This window comes from Oryx dammah, unplaced genomic scaffold, assembly GCF_014754425.2.
Source record: "Oryx dammah isolate SB20612 unplaced genomic scaffold, SCBI_Odam_1.1 HiC_scaffold_2, whole genome shotgun sequence".
Lineage (NCBI taxonomy): Eukaryota > Metazoa > Chordata > Mammalia > Artiodactyla > Bovidae > Oryx > Oryx dammah.
The window spans coordinates 166,809,937-166,829,230 of NW_024070186.1; the positions used below are offsets into that span (position 1 = coordinate 166,809,937).

Consider the following 19,294-nt stretch of genomic DNA (forward strand, 5'->3'; position numbering starts at 1 on the left):
TTTTTCCATGATCCAGCGGATGTTGGCAATTTGATCTCTGGTTCCTCTGCCTTTTCTAAAACCAGCTTGAACATCAGGGAGTTCACAGTTCACGTATTGCTGAAGCCTGGCTTGGAGAATTTTGAGCATTACTTTACTAGCATGTGAGATGAGTGCAACTGTGCGGTAGTTTGAGCATTATTTGGCATTGCCTTTCTTTGGGATTGGAATGAAAACTGACCTTTTCCAGTCCTGTGGGCACTGCTGAGTTTTCCAAATTTGCTGGCATCTTGAGTGCAGCACTTTCACAGCATCATCTTTCAGGATTTGAAAAAGCTCAACTGGGATGCCATCACCTCCACTAGCTTTGTTCGTAGTGATGCTTTCAAAGGCCCACTTGACTTCAGATTCCAAGATGTCTGGCTCTAGATTAGTGATCACATCATCATTTATCTGGGTCATGAAGATCTTTTTTTGTACAGTTCTTCTGTGTATTCTTGCCACCTCTTCTTAGTATCTTCTGCTTCTGTTAGGTCCATACCATTTCTGTCCTTTTTCAAGCCCATCTTTGCATGAAATGTTCCCTTGCTATCTCTAATTTTCTTGAAGAGATCTCTAGTCTTTCCCATTCTGTTCTTTTCCTCTATTTCTTTGCCTTGATCGCTGAAGAAGGCTTTCTTATCTCTTCTTGCTATTCTTTGGAATTCTGCATTTAGATGCTTATATCTTTCCTTTTCTCCTTTGCTTTTCGCCTCTCTTCTTTTCACAGCTATTTGTAAGGCCTCCCCAAACAGCCATTTTGCTTTTTTGCATTTCTTTTCCATGGGGATGGTCTTGATCCCTGTCTCCTGTACAATGGCACGAACCTCATTCCATAGTTCATCAGGCACTCTATCTATCAGATCTAGGCCCTTAAACCTATTTTTCACTTCCACTGTATAATCATAAGGGATTTGATTTAGGTCATACCTGAATGGTCTAGCGGTTTTCCCTACTTTTTTCAATTTGAGTCTGAATTTGGTAATAAGGAGTTCATGATCTGAGCCACAGTCAGCTCCTGGTCTTGTTTTTGTTGACTATATAGCGCTTCTCCATCTTTGTCTGCGAAGAATATAATCAGTCTGATTTCGGTGTTGACCATCTGGTGATGTCCATGTGTAGAGTCTTCTCTTGTGTTGTTGGAAGAGCGTGTTTGCTATGACCAGTGCATTTTCTTGGCAAAATTCTATTAGTCTTTGCCCTGCTTCATTCTGCATTCCAAGGCCAAATTTGCCTGTTACTCCAGGTGTTTCTTGCTACTTTTGCATTCCAGTCCCCTATAATGAAAAGGACATCTCTTTTGGATGTTAGTTCTAAAAGGTCTTGTAGGTCTTCATAGAACCGTTCAACTTCAGGTTCTTCAGCGTTACTGGTTGGGGCATAGACTTGGATAACTGTGATATTGAATGGTTTGCCTTGGAGATGAACAGAGATCATTCTGTCGTTTTTGAGATTGCATCCAAGTACTGCATTTTGGACCCTCTTGTTGACCATGATGGCTACTCCATTTCTTCTGAGGGATTCCTGCCCGCAGTAGTAGATATAATGGTCATCTGAGTTAAATTCACCCATTCTAGTCCATTTTAGTTTGCTGATTCCTAGAATGTCAACGTTCACCCTTGCAATCTCTTGTTTGACCACTTCCAATTTGCCTTGATTCATGGACCTGACATTCCAGGTTCCTATGCAATATTGCTCTTTACAGCATCGGATCTTGCTTCTATCACCAGTCACATCCACAACTGGGTATTGTTTTTGCTTTGGCTCCATCCCTTCATTCTTTCTGGAGTTATTTCTCCACTGATCTCCAGTAGCATATTGGGCACCTAATGACCTGGGGAGTTCCTCTTTTGGTCCTATCATTTTGCCTTTTCATACTGTTCATGAGGTTCTCAAGGCAAGAATACTGAAGTGGCTTGCCATTCCCTTCTCCAGTGGACCACATTCTGTCAGACCTCTCCACCATGACCCGCCCATCTTGGGTTGCCCCGCAAGCATGGCTTGGCTTCATTGAGTTACACAAGGCTGTGGTCCTAGTGTGATTAGACTGACTAGTTTTCTGTGAGTATGGTTTCAGTGTGTCTGCCCTCTGATGCCCTCTTGCAACACCCATCTTACTTGGGTTCTCTTACCTTGGGCGTGGGGTATCTCTTCAGGGCTGCTCCAGCAAGGCACAGCCGCTGCTCCTTACCTTGGACGAGGGGTATCTCCTTACCACCGCTGTTCCTGACCTTCAACGTGGGATAGCTCCTCTAGGCCCTCCTGTGCCTGCGCAGACAAGGCTCCTCGGGTTGCTCCTCCTGGCCGCCGGCCCTGGCCTCGGACACGGGATAGCTCCTCCCGGCTGCCGCCCCTGACCTCGGACGTGGGGTGTCTCCTCCAGGCCGCCACTGACCTCGGATGCGGGGTAGCTCCTCTCAGCCGCCGCCCCGACCTCGGACGCAGGGTGTCTCCTCCCGGCCGCCACTGACCTCGGTCGCAGGGTAGCTCCTCTCAGCTGCCACCCCAACCTCGGATGCAGGGTAGCTCCTCTCGGCTGTTCCTGCACCGTCGCAGCCTGGCACTCTAGGCCGCTGCCCCTGACCTCGGACGTGGGTTAGCTCCTCTCGGCCATGCTTAAGTGCTCCGGCTCGTAGCCGCCTACGCTTAAGTGCACCGGCTCGCAGCCGCTTTCGTGTTTATCAGCAGCCAAGTTCCTTTGGGCATTTGAGTTTTTTAACTAGATTCTGAGCTCATGAAGCTGGATTCAAGTTGCTTATTCATCTATTCAAAACATAATTACTGGGTGTGTGCCAGCCACTGTTCTAGGCACTGGAGAGACACCAGGAACAAAACAAAGACCCCCTAACCTCTGGGAGCTTCTCTTGTAGTGGGAGGAGAGAGAGGAACCATGAAACTATAGTGAACAACAGAGCAGAGAAGACTCTGGTGAGTCCCTTGGAAAGCAAGCTCAAACCAGTCAATCCTAAAGGAAATCAACCCTCGGTATTCACTGGGAGGACTGTAGCTGAAGCTCCAATACTTTGGCCACCTGATGTAAAAAGCTGACTCGTTGGAAAAGATTCTGATTCTAGGAAAGACTGAAGGCAGGAGGAAAAGGGGGCGGCAGAAGATGAGATGGTTGGATGGCATCACCAACTCAGTGGACGTGAGTTTGAGTAAGCTCTGGGAGATGGTGAAGGACAGGGAAGCCTGGTGTGCTGCAGTCTGTGGGGTCTCAATTGGACACGACTGAGTGACTGAACAACAACAAAGAACGTCTACGGATGTGAGACAAACTCAAGAAAAGCAGCTGCAGTGAAGCAGAGAAGGGAGGGGATGTGCCCTGGGGCTGAGGGGCGCACCTCTCCTTAGGGTAGCCTCAAGGGGAAGGTGACAGGGGAGTACAGATTTTAAGGAAATGAGGGAGTGGGTCATGGAGAAGTCTGGAGGAAGAGCTTTTGGGCCAGAAAGCACAGCCAGTGCAAAGGCCCTGAGGCAGGAGTGTGCCTGGCGTGTCAGGAACAGCAGAGAGCAGCATGGTGAGGCAGAGTGTGATGGGGGTGAGGTGTGGGGTGGGGAATGAGGGTCCGAAGCAGATGCACCTTTCAAGCCATTGGAGCACTCGGGAGTTTACACTGAAGGAAGTGGGAACATCCTAAGCTGGGAGTGCATGGTGTTTGGCAGTTATCTTGAAATAACCCATCTCAACAGGGATGCAAGCACCACTTCTCTAATGAGCAAGGAAATCCCATCCTGGTCAGCGCCAGAGTCCTCCATCCAAGAAACTGGGTTTTGCTGGGGTGGGGATGTCTGTGCTTCATTCACATGGAGGCTGGGGGGCTGCATGTCGATGAGAACAAGGCCCCCTGGTTACTTCCCTTTCTGGGTGCTCAACGGTTTGTTGACAGGCGATTGCAAGCGTCCAGCCTCAAGCCCCCAGGCTTCTTCTGCTTCCGGCTCTCCTGCCACCATTTGCAGTGATGGTCTCTGGTTTAGCATGAGATTAGGGTTCTGGGCCGAATGCTTCAGGTGACTGAGAGTCACCACTATTTCACAATTCATTATTTTTTAACAATATGTAGTCAAACATTCCTCCTAAAGAAATACCAGCCAAGTGCTTGGTTTATCACTGTTTCACCAGATGATAAGATATTTTATTTTGCATGAGTGTTGAACATGCCTCTTTAATCATAAATATCTTGGGATTAATATCTTTGGATTAATTCACGCTACAAGCATTTATTAGTTCTTCATGGAGTGCCAGACGCAGCATCAGAGGGCCAGACTAGGCAGTGAGTGCTTGGTTGAGAGAGACAGAGAAGTTGGTCAGGGTAGGGGGCTGGGGAATGCTCAGCACCCTGAGGTTGCTTTCTAAGTAGTCCCAGCACCATCTCAACATGACCAGCTGGTTCCCACAGAGGCCAATACTGGGGCGGTGGGGGGTGGGTGGGTGTGGGTGTGTGTGTGTCCCTGTTTTGGGTGATGCCTCAGCTGCTGCGACACTCACTGATAATTGGCCGATGGTGGGGAAGAAAGCCAGGCTCCTCTTATTAATGGAAGTGGCCCTTCATGTTTCACCCGCCTCGGGTTTTATTTTCCCCTTTAAGCTCGGCTGTGCTGCCCAGTCGCCTCGCTGATGTCGCCGCAGTTATACATTCTGGACGTGTGTGTGGGCTTTGGCTCAGCAGCCCAGGTCACTCAGGGTTTGGCATGTAACACACACACCCATACATCACCCCGGAATTGAAGACGTTTGCTTGCTGATCACCTCATTCTGGAATGAGTGTAGGGCTGCTTGGTGGCAATGAGCGACCCTGCTTCCTATGCAGCTGGCTGCAAAGCCATGTGCTGTTGGTTACGGTGGACATAAACCCGAGTCACCGTGAACTCTCCCCACCCAACCTGCCATGACATTTGGAGCTCTGTGCATCTGAGACAAAAATGGGAAAAATTGCACGTTGTGTGGCTTCCCTGGTAGCTCAGAGGTAAAGAATCCACCTGCCAGTGCAAGAGACCCAGGAGATGCAGGTTTGATCCCTGGATCAGGAAGATCCCCTGGAGAAGGAAATGGCAACCCACTCCAGTACTCTTGCCTGGAGCCTGGTGGGCTACAGTTCATGGGGTCACAATGGGTCGGGCATGACTAAGCGACTAAGCGCGTGCATCCCTAATGCCCGTTGGGTCAGAGGGCCACCTGAAAAGTGATGTGATGTGTGGACTGTCCCAGGCAGGGCTGCCTGCTCCTCTGGGCAGTGTGACTCGGGCACGACAGGGTCTTTACATCCACCTTTTGAGAGGCTGACCCCACACTGCAAGGCTCTGCTGGTGCTTGTGGGTAGGGCTGGACGCTTGAGCTTGGCAGCAGGATGGTTGAGCATGTGATGGGGGGCGGTGCTGAAGCTACACTTCCCAGGTACAAACCCTGGCATTGCCTCTCAAGAGCGGTGACCTGGAGCAAGCCCCTCCCCTCGGCAGCCCCCTCCCCACCTATGTTATTTGGAGGATAAAGGAGTCCATCAGTATATGTCAAGTGCCCAGAGCATCGCTGGGCATGGCTTCCTATGGTCACTGGGTGTTAGTAATGGTTATTATTACCTGAAAAAAATACATAAAACAAGAAAGCGTGCTGCTACCCCTAGGCACCTCACAGGAGCCCTGTGGGAAAAGTGTCAACATGAGGCTCGTTTGATGCATGTGGAAACCGAGGCCCAAAGGGGAGAAGGCCGCAGGTAGGGTGTGTGGGCCAGTGGGTAGGGCTCTGACCACTCTAGTGCCCTGTGGATCTCACCCTGCCTTTGTGCTGAACATCCTGCAGGCCCAGCCCCGGAGGCTGGAGGCCTAGGAGGGGCCCAGGAGCTCTTTAGGGAGCTGAGTCTAAACCACTCACAAACCAGGAAGCCAGCAAACAAAGTTACTAGTTTGATTGGTTTTGAAAAGCTAGACCCCCCTCCCCTACCAGCTCTCCCATCCAAATGATCTATTTGCCAGGAGGTGGAAGGTGAATAAGTATCTCTAGAGTGCCTCTTTGTGGCAGACATCTTGCCGGCGTTTTTGTGCCTTTGTGACAGCAATCGGGCGGGCATTTTTGTGTTCAGCATATTGCTTCAGCCCGATGGCGGCATGTGATGGAGCTGCTGCTGTCCCTGTTTTTCAGACGCGGGAACTGAGGCCTGTTGGGTGAGGCTCACTTGGCCAACAAGTGGGTCTGAGATCTGAGCTCAGGTCTGCCCTCATGTTTCGTGGGTTTTTTCCTTAGTCCTCATGACCTGTCTCCTTTTTGGGGGGGCAAATCTGTCTCCTGGTTCCCAAGTCCCTTAGCAGAGCTGTTTGAACAGAAGGATGCTAGTTGCTTCCTCAGAAGGTGAGCGGGCTAGGCCCGGGAGAGCCTGGAGGTTCCCCTCTCAGCTTGACCACGATAACTGCTCCCACAGATCCAGACAGAATTCTAGGCCATGTCACCCACCCTTTCCCTTACCTGCCCCTTCCAGCCTCTAGCCTCTTTCCCGCGCCTTTCCTCCTCAGTCAGATTTCTTCCCTGGCCTGCCTCTTGTCCCCGTGCTGCCTCCTCCCCGCCCTCCTCCATCACTGAGGAGCCCCAGAACACCCCGCTCAGCAGGTTGTCTGTGCCAAGGCAGGGGCCCCGCCACCTGTTCCCAGGACATGAGCATCCTATGAACTGCTAGCTGGAGAGGCCACCTGGCCGGCCAGCGGCTGCCGCCTAGGAGCTGGCCCAGCAGACTGTGCCCCCGGGCACCGCCACCGTCACCGGCACACCAGCTCCAGGTGGCCCTGGCCTTGACAGAAATAAAGGTGACTGCCCAGAGCTCAGAGCCACCCTGCCCAACATTCTCCTCTCCTCCCGAGTGTTCCAGTAAACTGCTAACAAGCCTCGGACTGGTCACTTCCTTCTCCACAAAGGCCTCTCCAGTAACCACCCCCACCCCGCCCACCTGCCCCTGTCCTGGCACGGTTCCCCACCCCTTCCTCCATGCCCACAGTGTGCTCTGTTTTGTGTCCGTCCTTGTGGCACTCTCAGCAATACATCACAACTCCTGGCTGGACTGTGAGCTTCTAGCCCAGTGCCCGGGGTTTCGTCAGGGCTTAAGACTTAAGGGCTTAAGTCACCGCTGGAGACTGCCGTGAAGCCAGCTGCCCACATCATCTAATTTGCTCCTCACTTGTATTTAGGGCATTGCGATAATCTGAATTCACTGGAAATCCTCTCAGTAAACAGTTTTTAAATTGAGAAATAACATGAGTAAAGTGCCTAAAAGTGCAGTGACCTTTGCTGTACTGCTTGATGGCTTTGGACCAGTGGTTACATTCATGTGTACAGGTGCCCTCGCTTTTGGAAAGTTTGCCTCTCTCTAACCAGAGTCCTCGCTACAAAAGACTGAAAGGAGCCCAAAGAGGCTTTTCACTTTTAGACAAAAGGTGAAAAGGGAAAACAAGGTGCACACTGGTTCTGCAGCAGCTGTTCAGCAGCAGTGCGCCTCCCAAGCAGCCCCACCACCATCAGCACCTGAGGGTCAACGCCCGGAGCTTTGAGCTGTGGCTGTGAGCATCCGTGCTTCATCCCCATTTAGTCTGTGTGCCTGTCAGCAAGGTGTGTCCTAAGGTAAAAGCTTCTTCGCTTCATCCTAGCTTACAGAAGGTTTCGTAGGACTGCTCTGCTTTCAGATCATGGGGGAAGCTTGTGATTCAGGTCAAGAGAAAAACTCCCCTGACGTCCTCTGCAGCTCCTTCTCAGTCTATAACCAGCACCCCCACCCCCACCCCCACCCCTGCCCCTTCCACCAACAAATCACCATTCTGACTTCCAGAGGTGCCTTTTAAAAAGTTGGTTTGTTTTTTTTTTTTTTTTTCAATTCAATTGTGAAATACCTACAGCAAGTACCATTTACGATGGATGAACCATTTTTAAGTATACAATTTGGTGGCATTAGGTACGTTCTTTAAAGGTATTCTTTACATTTTAATGGCACTGCTAAACAACTGAAAGATACAAAAGCGACTACAGTAGAAAGTGAAAGTTCCCCCGACCTCAGTATCTTCCTGAAAAGGAACCACCGTTTTCAGTTTGTGTATCCTTCCAGACCTTGCTCTGTGTACTGTCATTGGTCAATATCTGTCAGCTCAGGAAAACCTGGTGTATGTGTACATGTTCTGAGTCGGCAGTTTTTTAACTGTAAATGGAATCCTTGATTGGTTGATCACAACGGGGTCTTGCTGGTGTGGTGTGTGTCGGGCTCTTTCTGGCGCGGGGTGTGTTGGGGCCTTTCTAAGGGGCACACCCAGACCTAGTGGAGGATGCTCTGTTGGCCCTCTGTGGCATCAGTGGTTCTGCCTCTCCTTCTCCACTCAGATGCCTGGGGCTTGCAGGTTCCAGTGCTTACTCCTGACCCTCTCGCTGTGCTTGCAGACCCTATTCTCAGATCCCACAGCCCCTGAGAGGCCTTAGTTATCACTGACCCCCGAGGGAGTCACTTTTCTCCAGTATTTAACTTTGAAGCAAGGACCAAAGGTCGCAAGCAGGCAGGTTGGTGGAAGGTGTCATTAACCAGGTGGGGGCAGACGCTCTCAGGAGAACTTAGACCTCTAGGTCACCCTTGAAGTCACATTTCTGGCCTTCAGCTGCCTCTGACCCCGGATGCCAGCCTAAACGTGCAGCCACGGAGCCCACAGCCCCCCTGCTGCATCCTCCACTCGGGTACAGGCAGCGTCTTGGAGTCAGCAAGGAGGGTCCCCTGACTCCATTCTTTCTGTTGCTTGGGTTCGTGAGCCCTGGGTGAGTGAAACCTGAGCCTTTGGCCTTTGGGAAATGTAGACCTTGTATGCAGGAGGCTTGTCTCCGAGACATGCATGCTGTGCTTTCTTTATGGGAAGATAAACCCAAAGGCCTTCTGATTTTTGACTCTGATGGGGGCTTTCCCATTTCTTCTGGTTGGTCCCTTGGTGCTGGCTCTTCCACTAAGTTCAGCTACTGAGGTCTTAGGCTCCTTTCTTCATCCACCCTCACCCACCCACCCCAAACTTTCTTGTTTTCTTCTTGATCTCCCCATCACGTTGGATGTAGTTTGGTACAGGCCACCATTCAGCAGCCTGTCAAGGCCTGCTCTGGTCCAGACACCTGGTTTAGGAGGAGAGCTCACTGGGGCATGAGATAGCTCTTCTCTCAGGGGCTTTCTGGGAGAAAGGTCATCTGGAGTTGTCCAGTGGAACATGAAGATTTCTGGGAGGCCTGACAGCCAGAGGTCCTTGTGAGAAACAGCAGGAATGATACCAATCCCGCCCACACTTCCCAACCACTGTCAGCTTCTACATGGTAATGATTGGATCTTTTATTTAAAATAATTTTACTTATTTTTGACTGCTGGATCTTTGTTGCTGCATGGGTTTTTTCTTTATGGTGTGCAGGCTTCTCAGTGGGGTGGCTTCAGTTATTGTGGAGCACAGACTCTGGAGAACAGGCTCCATAGTTATAACACACAGGCTTCATTGTTCTGTGGCATGAGGGTCTTCCCAGATCAGGGATCGAACCTGTGTCTCCTGCATTAGCAGGCGAATTCTTTACCACTGAGCTGCCAGGGAAGCCCTTATGGGATCTTGATGTTGTTAAATTATTAAGCAAAAAAAAACTCAGGCTTTTTAAATATAGAAGAAAATAAAATCTACAACTCCAATGTCCAAATGATCCCTGTTGAATATTTTCAAAAGTGGACTTGCATACATGATTAGAAATTTCAAACCAGACAGAAAGATACAGAAATGAAAAACTTAAAGTTCATGTCCCACCTTGTTTCTTTCCCCAAACAGGAAATTCTAATATATTCCTGTGCAGCTTTCCAGGAAAAGTTGTGTTTACACCATCATGAAGCTTTACCTAAAAAGGGACCCTGCTTTGTTTCCAGTTCTTGCATTTTTTTTTATCCAGAGGCTGTTTCTGCATCAGTAGATCTAGGTATAAAAAGACCTCAGTCTTTTTATATCCACGTGGATTCCCACTTTATAGACAGACCATAATTACCCAACCAATCCCCTTTTGATGGACATTTAGGTTATTTCCAGCTACTTACTGGGTAGGTTGTGTTTTAAAGGTTTGAAATTTCCCTGGTAAGCATTCTTCCCCCTCTTACCTCCTCAACACCTGATCATCAAGAAAAACAGATCCCTTGGAAAGTTTTAAATTCATTTTCAGAGTTGATTTTTTTTTTTTTTTTTCCTTCATGAAGTCAGGAACAGGAAGGTAACTGTCTGTCTGTTGGTTGCTTGTTGCATGGCCAAGCTGTGAAGGAGCTTTCTCTTTTTTTAAAAAAATAATATATTTTGCTTCCAATGACTTTTAAAAAAAATTTTTTTTTGGCTGTGCTGGATCTTCGTCGCTGCATGGGCTTTTTCTCTAGTTGCGAAGAGCAACATCTACTCTCTAGCTGCGGTGTGCAGGCTTCTCGTTGCGGTGTCTTCTTGGGGAGCTCTTGTCTCGTGGACTTGGTAGCTGCTGCACATGGGCTCAGTAGTTGCGGTTCCCGGGCTCTAGAGCACAGGCTCAGTGGTTGTGGTGCACAGGCTTATTTGCTCTGTGGCATGAGGGATCTTCCCGGATCGGGGATCGAACCCGTGTCTCCTGCATTGGCAGGCAGGTTCTTTACCACTGAGCCATCCAGGAAGCCTGAAGGAGCTTTCCATCCATGATTTCCTTTAGCTCCAGGAGGCCAGAATTACTGCCCCATGGTTTAGACAAGGAGCCAGGAACTGAGAGAGGCCTCACTGCTCACGAAGGTTCCAGCTGGCGTCCACAGCACCCTGACCAGCCCTGGACCTTATCCACCACTCCTCCTCTCCTAGTGCGGCCGGTTGTCCTGGACATCTGAGTCCACCCAGAGCTCAGGGAGTGCTGTCTGCATCCGTCTATGTGAATTTTCGCTCAAAGCTTCTGACCGAGTGGTGGTTTGCTCTGCGTGGGGTCTCACTTTTCTGTTTCTGCAACCTTCAGTTTTGTGCAGTGTGCAATTCCCTGGGAGTGAGTGGTAATCAGAGGAAGCAGTCGCTTCATCTTAGGGCCCTAACCTACCAGGTCTGAGTCCTTCCAGAAGGGTGAGGAGCATCCAGCGCTGCGTTCCGTCACACAGCATCCTAAGTGGGCTCTGATGGATGCTGTCTGTCAAGAGGTGCGCGCCTGGAACACTCCCGTCTCTGGGCTCTCCGTTCTTGGCATCTGTAACACACTATCTGGGCTTCCTGGACAGTTGAATCATGTCTCAATTTTATCTGTTTTTGTGGATGAATAATCCAAAGTAGGTAAATAAAAATTAATGTCTGGGTTTGGATACTAATTTAACTTTCAATTAGGTTTTGTTTTGAGCATTATTGAAATTAATCTGTGTTCTTAGAGCACATTCCACTTATTGGCAGGGTACGGTGGCCCCCAGAAGACAGTAGGTAGTTGTCCGGGATAAATTCAGATGGATAGACCGAATCAAGATAATGGAAAAGTTTGCTTTCAAACGTTTGTGTTTTTCAATGACAAAGTGATGTCTGGATATCACCTGGACCCTGCAGAGAGAAAAACTCTTCAATCAGAATCCTGCCCTGAACAGATGAGGAACGAGTTTTGATCCTTGCTCCTTTCTGGACCTGGTTCATTTGCATATAAATACTATTTAAAGGGTGCTAAGCAGGGACAAGGCTATGGTTTTTCCTGTGGTCATGTATGGATGTGAGAGTTGGACTGTGAAGAAGGCTGAGCGCCGAAGAATTGATGCTTTTGAACTGTGGTGTTGGAGAAGACTCTTGAGAGTCCCTTGGACTGCAAGGAGATCCAGCCAGTCCATTCTGAAGGAGATCAGCCCTGGGATTTCTTTGGAAGGAATGATGCTAAAGCTGAAACTCCAGTACTTTGGCCACCTCATGCAAAGAGTTGACTCATTGGAAAAAACTCTGATGCTGGGAAGGATTGGGGGCAGGAGGAGAAGGGGATGACAGAGGATGAGATGGCTGGATGGCGTCACTGACTCAATAGACGTGAGTCTAAATGAACCCCGGGAGTTGGTGATGGACAGGGAGGCCTGGTGTGTTGCGATTCATGGGGTCGCAAAGAGTCGGACACGACTGAGCAACTGAACTGAACTGAACTGAAGCAGGAAACTTGAGTTTGAGCTCCTGGTGAAGCACTATTATTTTAGAAGAGCCTGGGGCTTTGGGATTGGGCTCTGACAGAATCGAGAGCCCAGATTCTGACTCTGCAGCCAGTGAATGAGTGACACTGGGCAAGTCACCTAGCCCTTCTGGGCCTCATTTTCTCATCTGTAAAATGGGATTGATAATCTCTATATCTCATGGTTGCTGTAAGGATTGAGACACAGCTGTGGTTTTCACAATGCAGGGTATGAACTGTGGTGACACACAGGCCTTTTTCTTTTCTTTTAGAAACCTTTGGACTTTTTAGGGAAAAACCTCTTCCTTGGGGGCAGGTTTCCTTTGGGGATGAGCTTTAACTCATCACTCATACCTGTTAGGCTCCCCTTCTAAAGAGAGCCAGCAATCTGGTTATATCCAACTCACCTTGCTTTTTCTTTTCTATTTTTATATTAGCAAGGCACAATGGTGTTTCATTTCTGTTGTGATATATAGTTCCTCTTAAAATAAATATATTTAAATTGAAAGTTAACAATGACATCAGTGCACTGTGGTTAAGACATAAATTGTGCAGATGGTAAGTGGTTTTGAATCCCAGCTCTGTCACCTCCTGGCTGTGTGGCCTTGGGTGGGTCATGTAACATCTCTGAACTTCCATTTCCTCATCTGAGCATAACTATTATTCTCTGGGGGTTTTGTAAACTGTTAAGTGAGATAATGTATTCAGAGCCCTTAAAACACCATTGGGCACATAGAAAGTACCACCAAAGTATTAAAAGTGTGTTTCTGACCTTTGGGAAGCGTGGAGCTGGTGTGGGTCAAGGGCACAGTGACTTGGGACTGTGGGCAATAAATAAATGGTAGCTGGTGCTATTGTTTAGATTATTTAATAGTAATGATGATGCGAAGAGCTGACTCATTTGAAAAGACCCTGATGCTGGGAAAGATTGAGGGCAGGAGGAGAAGGGGGTGACAGAGGATGAGATGATTGGATGGCATCACCGACTCAATGGACATGGGTTTGGGTGGACTCCAGGAGTTGGTGATGGACCAGGAGGCCTGGTGTGCTGCGGTTCATGGGGTTGCAGAGTCAGACACGACTGAGCGACTGAACTGAACTGAATAGCAGTAATGATCAACGAAGACATAGAATTTGCTGTACTGAAGGGAATTTCTTGGGGCAGAAACCCTCAGACAGCTCCATAGGAGCCAGTGAGACCCCACTGTTCATATCTGTCCATTGTCTTGGTTCAACTTTCCAGGCCAAGCCGAGCATTCGGTGTTTCATTAAACCCACCGAGACGCTAGAGCGGTCCCTTGAGATGAACAAGCACAAGGGCAAGAGGCGGGTGCAAAAGAGACCCAACTACAAAAACGTTGGGGAGGAGGAAGACGAGGAGAAAGGGCCTGCCGAGGATGCCCAGGAAGACGCCGAGAAGGCTAAAGGTACAGAGGGTGGTTCAAAAGGCATCAAGACGAGTGGGGAGAATGAAGGTGAGTGCACGCGCCACCGCCAGCCTGCCCGCCGGGCCATTCTGTGTCTGGTCCCGCATGTGTGTCCCTGGGTGCGCCTGTCATTCCAGACACCTGTGCCCCTTACTCTGCACAGCCTGCTTTTTGACGACAGCTGTGGCCAGATCCACACAAGCCTGGGCAGCCTGGAGCAAGGCCTTTCCTCTTATCCCCTGCCCTGTTTCCCATCTGCCAAGAGAGTGTTTACTTTGTTATTAAGAGAATGAAATGGGCTAATGCACGTAACATGCTCAGAACAGTGCCTGGCCCATGCCATAAGTGTCTCCCACTACTATTATTTCATAACTACTGTCTTTATTATTAATAGTATGGTTATCTTTATCATTATTGGTGTTCTTCCTTATAATCCCGATGACCCAGGATGATGATATTTGACCAAACTCGTTATTGCCAGTGCACTGCAGGAAGAAAAATGGCCCAGGGCTGATGAAATTAGATGCTTTTCATACAATTATGGTTTGGGGGGGAATCAAATGATCAAATACAACCCCCCAGATTCTTACATTAAGATTTTTTCCAAGCCCTCATCTGTTTAGAGTGAGGCGCACTGGTGTTTGGTGCATTGGGGTCAGGAGCAGAATCGTTCCGTCCTCTTCTCTGCCCTTGTCGAGGACGATTCTGGTTTACTTTTCACCTCCCTCTTGTTTAGACACTAATGCCTCCATCTGGAGAGCATTGTCAGCCCCGGGGATGAAGCAAGTTTGAGCTGTTGCTTGTGTCATGGGCCGGGCTCGCAGCCACACAGATGGGGTCTCTGGCCACGGCCCCGGGCGCTCAGGGTGGAGGAGGTGATGGGGTCAAGTGAGGTGGGAGCTCTGCTTGCCAGAGGGGAGCTTCCAGCACACCTCCTGGGACAGATCCGGGCTCTCCCCAGCTCCCGCCTGCCTTCTGCTCGGGCGTGGGGGAAGCATCTCCTGTGAGCCCTCCTCTGGGTCCTGGGCTCGCAGCAGCTCCTCTGCAGCCAGCTCGCCGGCCCATCAGCCTGGACTGTGCAAGTCCAGGCATCCAAAGCTGGAAAATGGAGCTGCTCAGTATATCAGTTGACTGGGAACTCATTTGTTTGGGGGAGTTTGCTGCAATTATGCAGCCAAAACCTGCCCCCATCCCCACCCCACTGGCCCCATTCTGATGATCTTGGCAGCTCTCTGCGAATGCCACGATCATATTTCAATGAATATAAACCCAAGTGTCTCCCTGCTGCCATCAGCCCTCTTTTTAGGCTGAGATCTCCAGCATGCTTTTTTTTTTCTGTCCAAAGTGTGCAGTAAGCATCTTGGTTTAGGAATTCCTTTCTGGTTCAGAAACCCTTTGCCAACGAATCTCGCTGTGGCGGGGAGGTGAGGGGTGGACACAAGGTAAGCCATACTTGTTTGCTTATTTGCATCATTTTTACTTTTTGGTCTAACTGGGGAGAAACTTATCTGCTGAAACTTTTGGTTTAGCTGTCCTGTAGCCACCCTGGGGGGAAAATGGACGACTTCACCCCATTTTGTACAGTGTGTTCTCGTCAATTTTGTTTTGGAAAGATGCTACCTCTTTTTGTTCCAGTCCTTTTAAGGGCTGCTGTCTAACCAGGCCGGGGCTGTGACTAACCATGATGTGGACAAGGGCAGGCTTGGCCTCAAACACACAATCCAGTGACTCAACTGGCAGCCTAGTCCTGGCTCACAGGGACTGCAGTGGCTCTGCAAGGCTGCCGTCCCCGCTCCCTGTTGGGATCCAGGGGGTGGGGGTGGGGGTTGGCCTCCCTGGGTGGGGGGGGAGCTCCCTGCAGGCTGAGCCTGCCCTGTGCAGGAGGCACAGGGAGACACGTTCACCAGCCTCCAGAACCCTGTTTCCCAGGTGGTTACTCAGCCAGGTTGTGTCAGGCAGGGCTCAGAGGAATTTCCCGAGAGACTTTGCTTGGATGTTTGATGCCAACTTCAGGGTCCAGTGGAATGTGGTTCTCCATGGCCCCCTCAGCTTTGTAATGCCCTCCTGTTTTCCTGGCCCAACTCATCGTAAATAAATACAACTTTTGCAGGCCCACCCAGCAAAGAGACACCTAACTGGGCAGCAACAGGTGTACTCTGGGGCTCTTTGAATTGTTTATTTGACTTCTCAGTATTCTCATGTTTGAAGGTGTGGCCACTGGGTGCTCTCTCCTTAGACTGTCTCTGTGTTTGGGTGAAACCACACAGCTGTTAATTCCTGTGACTTGGAAGGGTGTTAGGCGCATTTTCTCACTTGGTTTCAAGCCAGAGGACAGTGTCAATGGGTAGATGGGAGATGTGACTTACAGTCCTGTCTCACCAGCCAGACCTACGTGTGCCTTGGAGGGTGTCCCCAAGCTCTGGACGTCATTGTCCTCATCTGGAAATTGTGACTCTAGGAAGTATAAAGACTTTTTTTTAAAAAAACATGAGGATATGTTAGGATTCTTGTGGTTATAAGATTTAGGTATTCAACTCAGACTAACTCAAGCAAAAAAGGCAGTTATTGTTTGTCTAACTGGGAGGCCCAGGAGGGGCTGGACTCGGGTGCATAGATGACCATCAGCATCTCAGGGCCCACATCCTGCCAAGCCACCAAGTAGAGAGAGAGCTGCAACTGAAGCCTGGGAGGCTCGCTGGTGCTGGCGGACCTGGCTTGCCCACTCTGCAGAGGGACGGCCAGCACTGATTGGTCAGGCCGGTTGTGCATCTGCCCTATGTTACGCCCTCAGAAAGAAACAGATTCATCAGAAGAAGGAGGTGTGGGTGCCGGGCTCACAGAAACAGCAGGTGCTCTCTTAGAAAACCATACTATTTCTGCGTACTCCTCCGTTTCTCTCAGGCCAGCTGCTCCCTTCCTCTGTCTTTTCTTGTTTTCTTTTCCATTCCCTTCCTGTTTTGAGATGGGACCTGTGGCTGTTTTCTTCTCCCAGATATTTCTCTGTAACATGGTGCCTCTCACATCATCCCTGGACCTGGTGAGGTGTTTGAGAGCTTTGGACTTCTTGAGTAAAGAGATGCTGGCCCCAGGTCCCCCTGCATACCCCGTCATCCCCACTTCAGCAGTGAACTCTTTACTTAAAAAGGCGGCAGAAAGCATAGGAATAAAAAGGCATGTGGTCACAAGTCACAAGTCTGCCATGACCTGATTTGAATGTGGCATCGACTTGTTTGTTTTTTTTTTTTTGACAAAGGCAGCACCCAGAATTCACACCTCCTCCACTTTTAAGCCCAGACAAGGAAGTTGTATGAAATGATTGTGCAGCCCTGGACCCTTCCCTCCCATCCCCAGTTTGCAGAGAAATATGCTCTGCCTCAGGTCCCCAATGATGGGCAACTCATTCTGAAACAAACAACAAAAAAAAAATCATAGGACCTTTTAATTTTTAGAAATTGAGTGCTGAAAGGAAGACCAGGGTGCCCTGGTCCCTCTGGCCAGAGGAGTGTGCACCCAGATGCTCGTTCATGTCTTAGCCTACCCTTCAGTCTGAAGTGACAGTCATTTCTTTTTGGATTCAGTTAAAGCAGTACCTTGGACATGAGTTTGGGTGAACTCCGGGAGTTGGTGATAGACAGGGAGGCCTGGTGTGCTGCAATTCATGGGGTCGCAAAGAGTCAGACCCGACTGAGTGACTGAACTGAACTGAAAGCAGTAACTTAATAAGTGGACCTGAGACAAGAGAATGAATTGTTTTAATTTCTTGGTTGAAAAATATGGGAAAATCGGCTTTTTGCCTATAAGGAAAGGTAGCCATCAATTTCGTGGCCTGACCTTCACAGATGCCTTCTCTCTTGAATCCCTGCAAGGGCATGGAGGGAGCAGGACGGGAGTGGCTGTGAGCCTGCCAGGTTGGCTGGGAGTTAAGGAGTCCCAAGCTTGGCTTTATTTTTTTTCCCCCTTCTGAAGTCTCTACTGACATGAAATTGAACCTTCTGGCCTCATTTTTGCAAAGCCAGAGCCAACCCCAGGCCTAGCAGATTTCTGATGAGGGCAAGCCAAGGACTAGGTATCAGGAGGTCGAGGTCTGCATCCCAGACACCTGTGACTCTGCCCCAGAGCTGCTGTGTGACGCTGGGCAAGTCATTGCCCATTCTGTGCTTCTTTGCCCACAAGGGACCTGCGCGATGCCAGCCCTCAGGTTGTCAGAAATGAGAACCTTTAGTGCTTCAGCATTTAGCAGGTGAAATAGGAGCCCTGGCAAGACAGTGGAGCGAGGAGCCCAAAGTGGGACTTGAGCTTGGTTGGGGGGACATATGCTTGGTCACCCTGTTGAGTTTCTTTGGGTCCTATTTCTCTGTTAATTTCTATAATGAACAGTGAGTTGGTTGAGTATGTGTGTGCATGTGTGTATGTGTGTGTTTCTGGAGCAGGGAGTGGGAGAGGGATGGGGAGGCTGAGCCACTGGGATACAGAGGTGTGGGGGCACCAGCTTTTCCAATGGGCTTAACTAGTATAAGGAGAAGGATTAGAGGTCAGGTTAGACAAATCCTCTGGAAAGCAACTTCCCAGGGAGAAAAAAGAAAATTCTGAATTCAATCTTGTGCAATCCAATGAATAATAATCTAAAAAGCAGAGGAAGGGGTACCACCAATACTCAGCACATACGCACTGTGTCATTACCAGGCACTGCTGGCCTCTTGGAATTCTGCTCCAAAGCCAGTCAACAGCATGCGGTCCTTCCCATATCTCCTAGGTAACCAGCAAGGGCATCCTTCTCCTCCTCTCCATAACCTTCTTTCTAAGGCCTTCTTATCATCCCCTGCCCCTCTTTTTATCATCTGGCCTCGCTGTGATGGCTGGAACACTGACCGCAGAGGGCAGCTGAGAAAATCCTTGCGTTTGTCAAGTCAAAGACTGTTGGGAGGTCAGGCCTGCCATTTCCCTGAAAAGCACTTCATTTACCAAATATTAATCAGATTAGAATGCCCATCACCCTGGGAAGTTAATGAATTATGGCTGTTATTTAAAAAAAAAAAAATCCACAGTGACAGAGTACTGGGAAAGCTTAGGGATTTGGCCAGAGTTGTCACATCAGGGGACAGGGGTTGACGTCCTTGGATCCTGAGAGTCCACAGGCCTCTCCTGCTCATTCAGCGATTCGCACAACCGTTACTGCCTTCCAGCCCCAGAATGCTTCATCCTCCCAAAGCAAAACCCTACTCGATAAACATCTCCCTGTTCTCCCTCCCTCCTGCCCCTGACAGCCTCTACCCTGCTTCCTGGCTGATGCATTTGACCACTCTAGGTGCCTCATATAAGTGGAATCAATACAGTGTTTGTCTTTTTGAGACCGGTTTCTTGCACTGAGCATCAGGTACCCAAGATTCATCCGTGTTATAACGTGGCAGGATTTTCTTCCTTTTTAAGGCTGAACAATATTTCATTTTTTGAATACACTCCATTTGGCTTGTCTTTTCTGTTTTAAATTTCATTTATTTTAATGGAGAATGATTAGTTTACAATATCGTGATGGTTTTTGCCATACATCATTATGAATCGGCTACAGGCACACTTGTGTCCCCTCCGTCCTGAGCCCGCCTCCCGCCCATCCCTCCAGGTTGTCACAGAGCACTGACCTTAGGTGTCGTACATCATCCATCAAACTCCCAGCGCTCTCCATGTTACATATGGTCATCTCACATCAGCCCTCCCT

General features: G+C 49.3%; 1 protein-coding gene and 1 non-coding gene across 7 annotated transcripts in view; one reads left to right on the forward strand and one right to left on the reverse strand.

The window, feature by feature from the left end:
* Positions 1-19,294, forward strand: part of CLEC16A (C-type lectin domain containing 16A) — a 242,678-nt gene that overhangs the window by 54,910 nt on the left and 168,474 nt on the right. For 3 of the 6 annotated variants that reach the window (XM_040230421.1, XM_040230413.1, XM_040230447.1), the window contains one exon: positions 13,398-13,629. In XM_040230421.1, the coding sequence (XP_040086355.1) occupies positions 13,398-13,629 (232 nt within the window). The remainder of the gene's footprint in view (positions 1-13,397; positions 13,630-19,294) is intronic. The other 3 variants (XM_040230439.1, XM_040230431.1, XM_040230458.1) reach the window with 1 other exon arrangement.
* Positions 10,595-10,666, reverse strand: TRNAG-GCC. Its single transcript has one exon. It is a non-coding gene; the product is annotated as a tRNA-Gly (tRNA).